The sequence below is a fragment of the Penicillium manginii genome, assembly GCF_028828005.1.
Source record: "Penicillium manginii strain IBT 31320 chromosome Unknown utg000004l:1.0-7231830.0:1.0-7236170.0, whole genome shotgun sequence".
NCBI classification, from domain to species: domain Eukaryota; kingdom Fungi; phylum Ascomycota; class Eurotiomycetes; order Eurotiales; family Aspergillaceae; genus Penicillium; species Penicillium manginii.
This window is the reverse complement of record NW_026643105.1, coordinates 909,847-922,913: the sequence shown is the minus strand read 5'-3', so window position 1 is coordinate 922,913 and position 13,067 is coordinate 909,847. Positions and strand designations below refer to the sequence as shown.

At 47.0% G+C, this 13,067-nt stretch overlaps 6 protein-coding genes across 6 annotated transcripts; 3 read left to right on the top strand and 3 right to left on the bottom strand.

The window, feature by feature from the left end:
• Window positions 1-23: 23 nt before the first annotated feature.
• On the bottom strand, window positions 24-489 carry N7533_004056 (RidA family protein; the record flags this gene model as incomplete). The annotated part of the gene is made up of 2 exons (XM_057100706.1): window positions 24-316; window positions 378-489. 2 exons carry the CDS (start codon window positions 487-489, stop codon window positions 24-26), a joined length of 405 nt encoding a protein of 134 aa, XP_056960336.1.
• A 1,336-nt stretch (window positions 490-1,825) lies between these two features.
• N7533_004055 (uncharacterized protein) lies at window positions 1,826-2,509 on the bottom strand (the record flags this gene model as incomplete). The annotated part of the gene is made up of 1 exon (XM_057100705.1): window positions 1,826-2,509. One exon carries the CDS (start codon window positions 2,507-2,509, stop codon window positions 1,826-1,828), a length of 684 nt encoding a protein of 227 aa, XP_056960335.1.
• Window positions 2,510-2,641: 132 nt separating this feature from the next.
• N7533_004054 (uncharacterized protein) lies at window positions 2,642-3,208 on the bottom strand (the record flags this gene model as incomplete). Its single annotated transcript, XM_057100704.1, has 1 exon — window positions 2,642-3,208. The coding sequence occupies one exon, from the start codon at window positions 3,206-3,208 to the stop codon at window positions 2,642-2,644; it is 567 nt and encodes a 188-aa protein (XP_056960334.1).
• Window positions 3,209-3,677: 469 nt separating this feature from the next.
• Window positions 3,678-3,968, top strand: N7533_004053 (uncharacterized protein; the record flags this gene model as incomplete). The annotated part of the gene is made up of 1 exon (XM_057100703.1): window positions 3,678-3,968. The coding sequence occupies one exon, from the start codon at window positions 3,678-3,680 to the stop codon at window positions 3,966-3,968; it is 291 nt and encodes a 96-aa protein (XP_056960333.1).
• A 5,831-nt stretch (window positions 3,969-9,799) lies between these two features.
• Window positions 9,800-11,545, top strand: N7533_004052 (uncharacterized protein; the record flags this gene model as incomplete). Its single annotated transcript, XM_057100702.1, has 4 exons — window positions 9,800-10,072; window positions 10,132-10,372; window positions 10,423-10,491; window positions 10,542-11,545. 4 exons carry the CDS (start codon window positions 9,800-9,802, stop codon window positions 11,543-11,545), a joined length of 1,587 nt encoding a protein of 528 aa, XP_056960332.1.
• Window positions 11,546-12,378: 833 nt separating this feature from the next.
• On the top strand, window positions 12,379-12,993 carry N7533_004051 (uncharacterized protein; the record flags this gene model as incomplete). Its single annotated transcript, XM_057100701.1, has 1 exon — window positions 12,379-12,993. One exon carries the CDS (start codon window positions 12,379-12,381, stop codon window positions 12,991-12,993), a length of 615 nt encoding a protein of 204 aa, XP_056960331.1.
• Between the last annotated feature and the right edge of the window lie 74 nt (window positions 12,994-13,067).

Sequence of the window (13,067 nt, the reverse complement as noted above, 5' to 3'; positions counted from 1 at the left end):
CCAATTCAGTTCAATCAACCATATCATGGATCATGGGCCACCACCTCAATTTCAACCCTCATATCGTCCTCTCCAAGCCTTGTCACGCCGACGCAAGTCCAGATGGGTTGATGATTTGGCATCCAGCGCTTGAAGTTGCGAACCATCGCTTCCAAAGCTTCGTCATTGATTGGGACGTGATATGAGTTGACGCGGAACACCTGCTCCCAGCCCTTTCCGCCTGCGTCTTTCAGGTTCAGGTCAACATTGGAAAAGGCCTGGTCGATCTGTTCGTTGATCTCTTTGAAGAACACGCCGGTCTTGGGGTCCCAGCCACCTGGGTGTGAAGTCGTTAGTGAAATGACCCTGACAAGAAGCAGTAAATAGAGTGAATCTACCTTGTCCTGCACATTCAATACGATCGCCAATGCGGACTGCTTGGCTATATCTGAATTTCTCTTGATTTCTTTGGCCGACGCCTTCATAGTTGTAGTACTGCAAATGCGACATTTTGGTATCTGGTGAGATAGGTATTTCCCGACAACCTTGTAAGAATTGATCTGTTGATCAAAGGGGCGCCTCGGAATCGTATTGGCAGTGTTGTTTAGTCAAAAACTTTCATTGGCCTCAGTTCAAGTTCCAAGCTTCCACCTAGGAAAGCTTTTAAATTACTCCCGATACTGGAGAGGGGTAACTTCAAGTTGAATCGTGGAATACATATTCCGCTGGCGGTGAAAACCCCACCTACTACGTTCTACAGTAACTTCTGTGGAACCTCCACTATGACGAAATTCAAGTTAGAATTCTACCCTGGGTAGGGCTTCCACAGCGACTGCACCCACTATCAGTTTCAAGTTTGTGTCTGACAATGAGTGACCCGGAAAGTGTAAACTTGAAACTTTGGAAGTGCCATAAGAAGAGGAGGGCCAAAGCCAAAAGCATATCTACTAGTAGTAGACTAGGTACTCCGTCGCTGCTTGGCATTCCGGCGGGGCGGAGATCAATTAATGCTGGAAATGCAAGCTGGAGAATCAGCAACAGAGATTATTGCGTTCGACGTGGCCGGATGGTTTAGTGAACCGATCCAGAGGATAAATAATGAATTTGACGCAAGCGATTCCTCACCGGCCTCCAGGGCTTTCCATGGTAAAATAGACATAGATCAATCACTATGGGCACTCTATCGGACATGTCATCTTCAAAACCTCGGAGGTCTATATCGCCTAGATGCCGCAATACTTTCCAAGGAATACGACACAACATAAAAACGTAAGAAAAACGACCAAACTGATTTCTTGAAAAAATAGATTGTGTGAAGAGGTATATCAGCTGCAATTTCTTTAGAGGGTCAACAAGATTCCTTGTTCACTTCCATCCTAAAGCCGTCACAAAGCATTTCGAAGTCCCCCTCTGCATAATAAATAACCAATCAAACAAGCTAGACCCAATCAACAGATGAATAAAGTAGAACATAATAAGCCATTTAACCAATGAGCTGTCAGCAGTCGTCAAAGCTAGCAAATTGTCTCACTGCCACACGTCCGTCATCAGTTCCCCAATTACAGTGTAAAATCTCAATGCTCTGTCCCAGTGTGCCGATGATTTTGACTGAGCCCAAGAGGAATAGGTACTTCTCAGTTCCCTAGGAATGAGGATTTAAATCGTTAAAGATGTTGCTTCCCCTCAAGCCGGCTCAACCGTGCCATAGACACCCTTAAAGCTGAATCTCAAATGCATAACCGGTTGAGTTAGTCGGCGGATCAATGGTAATGGTGATCTAGAGCATAAAGAGTTTAGTGATGCTTCCTGGCCACGAACATATCGTGTCTCTCGCAATGATGGTCACTTACTGCATCTGAGGAATAGGCATACCTAGGTAGGAAGTCTTGCCCAGGTCAACCTGGCTGCCGACCTCTACCTCAGAGCCACTGAAATCAAATTGGTAACTTCGAACATCAAGCGTACCCTCGGTGGCAAGACCATGTTCGCTGAATCCAGTGATGATGGGATCGTAGGAGACCTGGACAGTTCTGGTACCGGCTATAATTTTGAGAAGTTTTGCATCCGATAAAACAGCAAAGGCATCGAATAATAGGTCTGAAGATGCAGTAGTTGAGATTCGATCACCTACCATTCCTCCATAATATTTATAAAGCTGCCAATCACCATTAGGATAATACCCTGAATCACTCGTGTAGATCAAGCTGGCCAGGTAATTGTGCAAGTTTGAACCACCACCCCAATTGGCACGCAGGGCTCGAATATCGTGACGTTCAAATTGCGATAAATAGTAGATTGAGTTAGCGGGGTTCTGCTCCGAGGGCCAACCATACTCATTGACATCGATTGGCTTCTCTGCGACGGAATAAGTCTCCCGTAAAGAGTCGAAAGCAGGTACTGTAACATCAGGCTCGCGCTGCCAGGACCCGATCTGGTGCCAGGAAAATCGATCCGGAATCGTATCATTTCCAGAGATAGATGACATGAAGGCTTGCCAGTTAGTTTTATTGGTGCTGGGCGAGTTTGCCATCGATGGACCTTCCACCGGTAGGGCAGGATGTTTCGATCTAGAGCCGAGTTAGATTGTTCGAAAGGGCGAGCATTAGAGATCAAATTACCGTAGGTATTGAGTGGCTTTGACAAAGTATTCCACATGTTGAGATCAATCGGGATACCAAAATGTTTCGAGATCAGGTTCGTTCCAAATATCAGCAATCAGTCCTTCCAAGATGTCATTGGATTGGATATCAGATATCACTTGATCGAGGAACGATTCCATCTCCGTCCAATTTCCGTTGTCGCCTGGGAAAACGGAATCCGCACTTGCTCCACCCTGAGCGCCCCACAAAACACTAAGCATCAGGACGAAGTCCCCATCATACTTGCGGGCTGAACGATAGTTCGAAAGCGCTGAATCAAAGCGCCCAATATAACCATCATAGCCGCCTTGTGCCCACCCGACAGCATTGATCTGAGCGTCACCGCCACGACAAGTTGTAAACTTGATATCGGTGAGAAAATGGTCAGGAATGGTATCCCGAGCGTTTTCTCCATTGTCTGGGAATCCATAGATGAAACCCGAACCGAGGAATGTCGCTGCACCGTTGTTCTGAGCAAGATTTACAGTTGCGCTGCCCAAGCTGGTGTCTCGCTGAGATATGGCGGCGGCATATGCAATCGATGGGGCCACAACGGCCAGAAGAAGCGATGTAGATGATTGATGCCACATTTTAACAGTGTATATGAAATGAAGTGAACTCAATCTTTATTTTGTGGTATATTCTCTGCCAAACAACAGATGCTATTTTATATGTCTACGGAGGAGGCTGTTTCATGTTTCCCCAAGTAATTGCCGAAGAAATGAGACCGTTAAGGGTTGCATTACGGGGTTCTGTGGGGAATGTGGAGTTTACACTGGGGTGACGACGAGGCCGTCATTTTGAAAGACCAAAGGACATCTTGGGGTGGGATTGGTACCTTAGCTGGAGAGAAGGAGTTTCCGAGATAGCCCATTCATGAATTACTCTCCCCGGTTAGCTCATCTTTACCCTGTCTTGACACCTTCAAACCTTCCAACTTAGCCTTGGCAACCGACTTTGCTGCCTGTGAGATTTCATCGGTCGTGATTGCCTCTGTTACCTGCCTGCCTCTGTCTTGGATATTTCTTTCCCACTTCTCTCCCTACCATCTCATCCACCATGGACTTCCTTCGATCCATCTCGAACATCCCTCATTCTTCATCTCCTGAGTTCGCACCTTCTGAGCTCTCGTCCGTCGAATCCGAATCTGCGGATCCTCTTGTGCAACTGGCGAAGGAAACGAAGCAACAGCCGTTCACCACCAATGGGGGCTTACAAAAGTCTTTGGAGCACCTTCAACGAGCGCTTCATACACCAGCAACTGCGATTAGCAGGACCCAGTGGGAATCAGTGGTTGGAAAGGTCGCTCGGTTAACGAAGGGGAAGTTGAGGTGCAGGCGGTCGAAGTAAAGGTGTACACAGAGTCGAAAGAACTCTAAAGGTGGAATTTCCGGCTGTGTCTTGACCTGCTCTTGTATGCCAAAAACAACTCTGGCGTACGCCTCCGGTCTCAGCCAACGATCAACAGACGATGGGATATAGTTAGTAATGCTGGCAGATGCCATAGAAAGATCTGGCGTCGAACCGTCCAATACTACTTGCAAATGATAAGACTTGCGTTGAAAAGGGGCTCTTGATGCAGCCCCATGGACATAGTATTCACTTCCAGCTGATGATTGAGGAAGGGGGTGTGTCAATGAACCAAATTTTCGATGGGCTAAATCCTGGTAATTACTGTTAGCATTGGTTTTAACCGACGACCTTGAGGCTAAATACCCATCCTACCCTTAATTAACCCACAAATCTCTCATTTCTTTGGGCAACATACCAGCTAACTTCCACAATTGTAATGAAACTCGACTGAACGAAGCAATCCAGCCATAAATAAGAGATTCAGCCAGCTCTGCCCAGCTCCCATTGCCAAGTGACACATAGCTTGCAACGTGGCTAGCAAATAATACTTGCGCTGTTTCACGTTCAAAGTGATTCTTGAAATCGCCAGAATACACCGAGACATTCTTAGTAGAGCTCTGTATAGTTATAAGTATTTCTACTATACTAATTAGACTTGGCTTAATTTTTTACTCAATACCTAGGTATAGAAAAGCTTTTTTCTCTTTGGGTAGACTAGATATAAATAGCATCAATAACTAAGTAGACAATAATTGTAGAACCTAGGAGAATGATTAGAGAGAACTTGGCACTTATAATAGTTCTTTTGTAGCATATGAGAGATTTAAAGAGAATTCTAGCCCTAGGAAGTTTGCAAAATCAAGTCTTAGTATATAGAAGAGATAGTAGGCCTGGGTTTAGTTAACGCCAGGCTGAAGTAAAGTCAGACACTGCTCACTGGCAAATGTAATAGTCGTAGTCAATTCACTTGGCGGTCGCTATAATACTATGCTTTCGAGATTGATTCTTCTTAACAGAATTGATTAGAAAATGGGTATGAAAGCATTCCAAGGCTGGAAGGAATATTTGTATTGCAGCATTGATGGACAACTACACTCAAAACCACCCTTTATCGAGGTAGTACTAGTAACTTGAGCGCTCTTGAATGGCTGCATAATTTCGGAGCAAAAGGCCACCCATAAAGTCTGGAATTTTTCAAACAAGAGTGTAGCACCCGGGCACTGTCTTGGGCCGTAGAAGTAGGGGGATGGGGATTGCCATTCAATGCCCTGGAACAGCTTTACCAACTCGCTTCAAGTTGGAATATCTACGCCAAGTCTCAAATCGGTCTCAATTCTTGTTTGCCCCTCTTTGCCCCCCTCAATATGGTGTAACTCCCCGAAAGTATATGTTCATATGTTTCGGTTGACCGTTTTGCCGGTCGTCGAATTTTCCGTATCAGATTCACGCTATCTCTGCAGCAATCTCTTGGCGGACAGGGATCTTTGTTCTGCAGAGTCTTTAGCTTCATGTAACTCTTGCATTCACTGTGCAAAGCAAAATTAGTCTTCTCCAGTGATGTAGTACTACTCAGATTGGGAAACCTATTCGCGATTACTGTCTAGCATCTGCCTAGTGCTAGTACCTAGGTACTAGTACTTTCCCGAACCGCAGTTGCCGCAACTTGAAGGACCCGGTGAAACTTCCAAGGTTCAAGTTGAAGACACCCCTGGATCGTGATGAAGAGTAGCTAGGTGTATAATTTGAGACTCAGGAATTCCTGAACACAGCCTTGGAAGTCCCTCTCTGCAATAACAGCTGCAGAACATAGCTACAGAGTGATGACGTATGCCGAGGCTGGCATTGAGTCGATGGATTCAAAGGTCCTCGTCAAATCTCGGAATATATCGCATGGAGAGTCTCCCTAAAAACACCAAATTGGCATGGTAAGCAACCCCGCAAGTAAATTCCAAGTCTGTTTCGAGAGTTGAAAATTCAAAGTGCCGCTGGGCTATATTTAGCCTTTAGCACAACTCGGTCGTTTCCATACTCAAAATTCAGAAGGTTGCCAGGACTCGAAAGAGGGATGCCTGCCAAGAGTTTAAGCATCGGAATTCCGCTCGCGCTCCGCTGGCGCAATTTGGCTAGACGTGATCGTCATGCTGTAAATCCTGAGTGGATTCGGACATGGCTTTCTTGGCCAGGGGAGATCACCCGTTATCGTGGTGGACTTATCGAAGCGATCCACTGTGACCAAGTTCGGTTGCCGACGCGCGGTCCCGTTCGGAACTTGAAGAGAACACTGATTAATTCGCAGTATCCACTCAAGCTCTTGGCCCACAACTGAGCTCTCCTCGAAGATCAGGGATCAGGGGCAAGCGTGGAGAAGGACTGGATCTTCTCGATGGAGCCTTATAGGGCCCCAGATCAAGACCCATCCCCCTGAGATATGTGGAACCTGTCGTGTGAGGCTGTGAGTGCGGGCTTCGTAGGATCTGATCTCCACGCACTCCGTACTCCGTACGCCGTACGCCGACCGGAGTACGATAGATAGCTTCAGCTTCAGCTCTAAGTTAGATTTTGCCAAGGCTATTCTCAAATGGTGCAAGTTTGCTGGATTTTGGATAGTGGCCTTGGCAATACCTTGGAAGGTGCTCTGATAGTGGTGCTCTTTCTTGGTTTAGTACGTGCATAGTATATGAGTATTTTATACTCCCTGCATAGTCTCGAACTAGTCTCCGCCTAAAGATACCTACTAGTAGGTATATGAAGTGGGAATACAGTTGGAGATACTCGAAATCCGCGTGGTTTTTGAGATATTAACTCGCCCCCTCTTAGTTCCTTTCATATGGCAAAGCATACATACACACAATCCCCAGAATATCTGTAAAAAAAGAGTTCGGATTTGTAAATAAATACTCATTTAAGGGGCTAGCGACATTGATATATCAAGCATTTGAGATAGTTAAGGGGGCTGTGTAGTTCCGCCGCAGCATGGTCCATGCGTTTTATTGAAACAGGACGCGTCGATCGGCCGTGGAGCTGGAAAAGCCTGAGGCAGCTAGATTTTGAAGGATTTCTGGTTCTGGAATGATTCGGATTTGATGAAATGTTGGATTCGTGGGTTTCTACTGGCTACTGTATGCACAAGATTGGTAGAGTATACGAAAACTTTGGTCAATTCGTGTCTGCATAATTCACTCGACAAAGCATTCCATTTTGGTGGAACGAAGAGTGGCACAAACAAATCTACTGCGTTTAGCTAGGGCTACCCCTGCACACAATTCCAATGGAATGGATAGGATCCTAAAAGCACAGACACAGGACTCCAAATGGCCCCTTTGAACTATATCATGATGTGGTTTCAGGTTGGGCAGAAATCAAGAAATCCACAGCTTACATTGGCATCATAGAGTGCTGGGGGGAATGAGTTTCCATTTAAGGACAGGAGCAGCAAGCAGGATAAATCGAAGCAGCTTGGCACGGGGATATCGGTGAATTACCAAGACAAGATACACGCCACCGACAGGAACATCCTTAGGTGCAGCCATACGGAAAAGGTGCCTGGGTAACGTGGGTGGGGACTTGACTCGAGTGTGGCCAAATATCTAGATGGCCCAAAGTCTAAAAAAGGCCCGGTCTGCCGACTGAAGATGTGGAGGTCTTTTGGGAAGACGTACGGAGTATGTATACATATAACCGGTTTCATTTCCTTTTTGGGGGGGATTTTCAAGCCTAGAATCACGAAGAAATGAAACCTTCAAGTTTACCTTCCGTCACGGAAGAGGTCGGAGCGGCCTAGAGATAATGTCTAGTGGAGATGGTCAATCTCGATTCATAAGTTCAAACATAACGGACCAATCTCTGACTGGCACTTCATGCACGAGGAGTACAAAGAGGTTGCAGTCGGCTAGCCGACTCGGGATGACCATCGGCCGGTCGCGACAGCCAAGAAGTCGGCCGGGCATCGGTGGACCCTGAGATGCATACCCGCGGTTTCCTCGGGATATTCTGAAAATGAGAATTTCTCAAAAGAGAGAAAGCCGAGGGCCAAGAACCGAAGGTAAATTCACCCGATTGTCAGCCTTATTGTAGGGCGGCAGAAAAGGTTGTATCCGAATGCAAAACCTCCGATATCCCGATGGCGACAGCGCATATCATGTATTGACTGGGAAGATAATCGGTGCAAGATGGTAACCCGTAAGCTGTAATCAGCCCCTATCAAGAAGTGATCAGCCAAGAGCTACCTGTCTGTGCTGACTGGATAGCTTCGTGCATCGTTCTAGTAGCACATGCGGTGGAGAAAAAGACCCCCTCCGACAAATCCCCAAGGATAATGGAGCGGCGGAAAGAGCCACCCCTCTTCTACATACCCTGAGGTAGGGGCCAAAGGGGCTTGGTGGGTCCACCATCGGCGCTCAAGGATTGGCAGCCTGAATTAGTTGTCAGTAGAGGCCGTTCGGCTGTCGATCATATCTACTTAGCGCGAACCTTGTCCCGGGAGAGGTCGAGTGCGCATTCTTGTCCCTTAAAGCTCCACCTATGATGTCGCGGCCTGACGAATTGCAGATGCATTGGTCACATTAGTTTGCGGGTACAGCCTCCCACGCTTATCTAGACCCTTGCAATGCATCGTCACTGGGCTATGCAATGCCCTAGGTGCGTCCCCTTAATCGGCGGCGGGACCAGCAAGGGCTATCACTTTCCCCTATACACCCAAAACAGCCAAATAGAACAGAAAATAAAATCAATTAAACCCCAATTTCTCCTGTGAGTACGCCGTCTACGTAATTTTCTGTCGTGTGGATGAAATTATTGCCCCCTGAAACATCCACCAGCTGGTAGATGGCAAGCTTGGCATTGCTTGACAGCGCCCAAGATCGCCATGGAGTGGAATAAGCCCTATGATCGGTTGCCCACTCAAGACTTGCTCTAAAACCATGTGCAAAATTGTCTAATCCTTGCCAAGTCGTGGCTTGTTCACGACCACTTGGCTCTCGTTATTCTGCGACGCTGTTATCCTGCAAGTATATCCACATCTGCAGGATATCGCGAGCTCTGTTGCCGAAACGTCCCGATCAAGGAAAATCTCCATCAAGACTGTGCTCGCGAAATTGACTTACCTGCTGCTGATTCGGTGCAGATCTTTTCATAGTCGACATGTAGGACACGCGTACATATACTCACACTAGGCTAAACCCCAATCAGGCAATGGCATTTGACTCGGAACTTTGTATGCTAGGGCATGGATAGCTTCCACAAAAGTCTTACACAGACTGGAAAATGCTGCTTGATACTCAAATCTATAGATTCGACTTATACTCAGACAAAGGAGTCGTAAGCCCTCGAGGCTGTGGCATAGCTATGAGGACTGAGAAGTTAGTTGCCTTATACCTTGGGATTGATGTACAATATCTGAAAACAAATCTACAAAGCCTAGAATTTCTCTCTGCTGATCACTCCCCTCCATCATCGAAGAGCAACATCATTTTTACCGTCTTTGTCCGATCCTTGCCACCTATCGAGTCTATCCACCAAGGGGACCACACTCCCCATTCCCTTGGCTGAACCCACAGTGGAGTAAGTAGATGGCCATGACTCCCACATGTAATATGGGCACTGTTAATAGTTTCGGAGCTAAGCTATCAGGGGCGTTGGGCTGACGTGGAGATACAAAAGCGCCATCCGACGCCATTCTTCGAGAACAAGCCAAAGCTTTTTTATTCCGACTTGACAGCTTTAAAGCAGGTGGTTCCAGCCATTCTATTCTTTTGTCTAGATCTATTGCATCTTTAAAAAGTTAAAAGAGCTTAGACCCTGCACTTATATTCTTTAATACCACATACACGATGTCCGGCTTTAAATCCGAAGACTCTCTCAAAGAGCCTACAGTTACCGCCTGGTCGGTCAACTCTAGCCCTAGTCTGTCACCTACAGACGAAAAGAGACTCCCAACACCATCCGATTCTATCAACCTCGAAGGACAAACAAACACACTTCCTCCTTACCATGTCTTCTCCCGATCCCGTAAATTACAGATGGTCTGCATCGTTTCCCTCGCCGCCATATTCTCTCCGCTATCTTCAAACATCTACTTCCCAGCACTTGGCGAAATTTCTAGAGTAAGTTCATGACGTGTCGTCACTTTTATTCCAACAGTATCTAATTACGTTTTCTATAGGAACTTGACATCTCGATGTCTCTCGCCACTCTCACCGTTACAGTATACATGATCGTTCAAGGCATTGCACCCAGCTTCTGGGGCTCCTTTTCCGACGTCATTGGCCGCCGATCAATCTTCATCGGAACATTTATTGTCTACATGATTGCAAACATTGCATTGGGTGTGTCAACAAATTATGCTCAGCTCATGGCGTTTCGGGCAATTCAAGCTGCAGGTAGTGCTGCGACTATTTCAATCGGTATGCTCCCCCGACTCCACATTCCAATGCCAATTGCTCATGTCCCATAGGTGCTGGAGTCATCGGTGATATCACCACATCTGCTGAGCGTGGAAGTCTAATCGGAATTTTCGGTGGAGGTAAGTCGCCATGTGAACACTCTACGATTGGGCTTGGCTGACAGAAGTAGTACGCATGCTTGGGCAGGGAGTTGGACCGGTCTTTGGTGGCCTCTTGTCACAGTTCCTGGGCTTCAGGTCTATCTTTTGGTTTTTGACTATCCTTTCTGGATTGAGCCTTTTCTCTATTCTATTTTTCCTTCCAGAAACTCTTCGAACCGTGGCTGGAAATGGAACCGTTCCGCTGCATGGTCTCTACAAGCCTTTTATTTACCACTTCACTGGTCAGAAGGATGCAGACCCAAACTCGGTTCCCTCGGGCGAGAAGAAGAAGGTTACTCTCAAGACTGTTGTCGCTCCTCTTGGTTTCCTTGCTGAGAAGGACGTATTCATCACACTCTTCTTCGGTGCTATTGTGTACACCGTTTGGTCAATGGTCACATCCTCAACTTCGGATCTGTTCGAGTCTACTTACGGCCTTAACTCCTTGGAAGTTGGACTTACCTTTCTCGGAAACGGCTTTGGCTGCATTTCAGGATCTTATACCACAGGGTACTTGATGGACTACAATCATAAGCGAACCGAGCGCGAATACTGCGTGGAGCACAACCTGCCTCTCGAAACACGCATTACATCCAAGACACACTCCGACTTTCCAATCGAATATGCTCGCATGCGCAACACTTGGTGGATTACTGCGCTGTTCATTATTTGTACAGCAGTGTATGGAGTTTCGCTTCGCACCCATCTTGCAATTCCAATTATACTCCAATACATCATCGCCTACTGCGCCACCGCCATCTTCACCATCAACAGCGCTCTCGTGATTGACCTCTACCCTGGTGCCAGTGCCAGTGCAACCGCCGTGAACAACCTGATGCGATGCCTTATCGGCGCTGCCGGTGTGGCCGCTTCCCAACCTATCATTGACGCGATCACAGCTCAATTTGCATTCCTGTTGCTGGCAGGTATCACTCTCGCCATGGTACCGCTTCTTTCTATTGAGATGCGATGGGGCGCTGGGTGGCGTCTTGAGCGAACCGAGCGACTCAAGCGAAAGGAGCAGTCTATTTAAACATCTTGCAACATCTCCAACTGCAAAGTCCAAGAAAACAGCATATCTTGGACAAGAATACGTCTTCTCAACAACAGACCAGATCCCCAAAAGATGGCATATGATCTCGATTGATTTCATTGCCTTTCATGACTTAATGACCTGGTTTTAGCGTGTACTCAGCCTTGGGCTTTGGGCCTTGGGCAATTTCGTCGAGTACCTGGTACACTTTTTGCATTCTCTGTTTACATTTCTGCTTCGCTTCTTTCACATAGTATTTGAATGTTTATAGCTTTTTTCGATATAGAGGACAATAGAGAGAACGGGGCTATGCCCAGCATTATTACTGGGTCAAAAACTGGTTCCTATGGCTTCTGCTAGTCGGATTCACCCTATCAGACAGTTATACGAGCTTTGAGGTTATACCTAGTACCTATGTATATCACTAGTTACTGAGATACTTAGCACCGGTACATACTCAGTTCCAAGGTTCGCTACCCGACGGTGGCAAAGTAGAATTGTAGTCTCCTACTAGGGCTGTAACCTCTGGCGGTAATGAGTATACATACATCACCCTTCTCAATAGGCAGGAGAGGGTGTTCAGATGGCCAAAGGGGGTGTCCAATTAGTATTGAATAATAGTTACCATCGCAGACTGAGTTTATACTAGCAATCAAACCAGCAGTATTGTACATCCCTCTAAATGGTTCCTCCCGTAATGGCCTAGTGCCTACGGGTATAGCCTTTTTGTCGTCGACCTCAGCGTTGTTTTGGTTTCTTTTCTTCCCGCCTCTACCTCCTCCACGCCATCGCCAGAAAAGTACCCAGTCTCGCGTGACTACGACCCCAAAACTATGGAGCTGCAGGAGAATACCCAGGGCTCTCTCAACGCGTCGATGGATTGGCAGGCTATCCCGGGCATGGTTCTCTTGCAAACTGGCGGAAGCGATTTCGTGACTTATGCGAGACAGGAATGGCCCGACCTAGTACTACCATGGAATACAGTGAGCAAAGCAATCGACAACTCCTGCCGAGCAACGGACCTCCGTCACGATTTCAAGGCAGCTTATCAAAAATGGTATCAACTCCTTGTTCAATGCTCTCAGGCTAGGAACGAGGTGATGAAAACAAAAGGCGAACTACGGGAATCGACGGACCAACTCGAGAAATCTATGGAACTACTCGAGAAAAATATTTCCAATGTGCACAAAGAGCACGCACTGACACGATTGGTCCGAGAAGAGCTTGATGCAGTCCGGTCTATTTCGATTCTGACCCTCGCTGCAAATGATCCATTGCCATACGCCCCTTCATGTCCCGCGAACAGGCGACCCAGTCGGACTTATACGGGCATAGATGACCCTATCATCGTTGCCGACCTTGCAATTATCGACCATCATATTGGGCTTGGCCTTCCGTCAGAAGCTGCAGACCTTGCTCTCGGTCGCCTCAAGGCTAAAGGGGGGTGACATGCTCTACGACCAATTACGTCGAAACATGAAACTTGGTCTCATATCTGTCGCGGCCCTAGATGCCTTTCCCG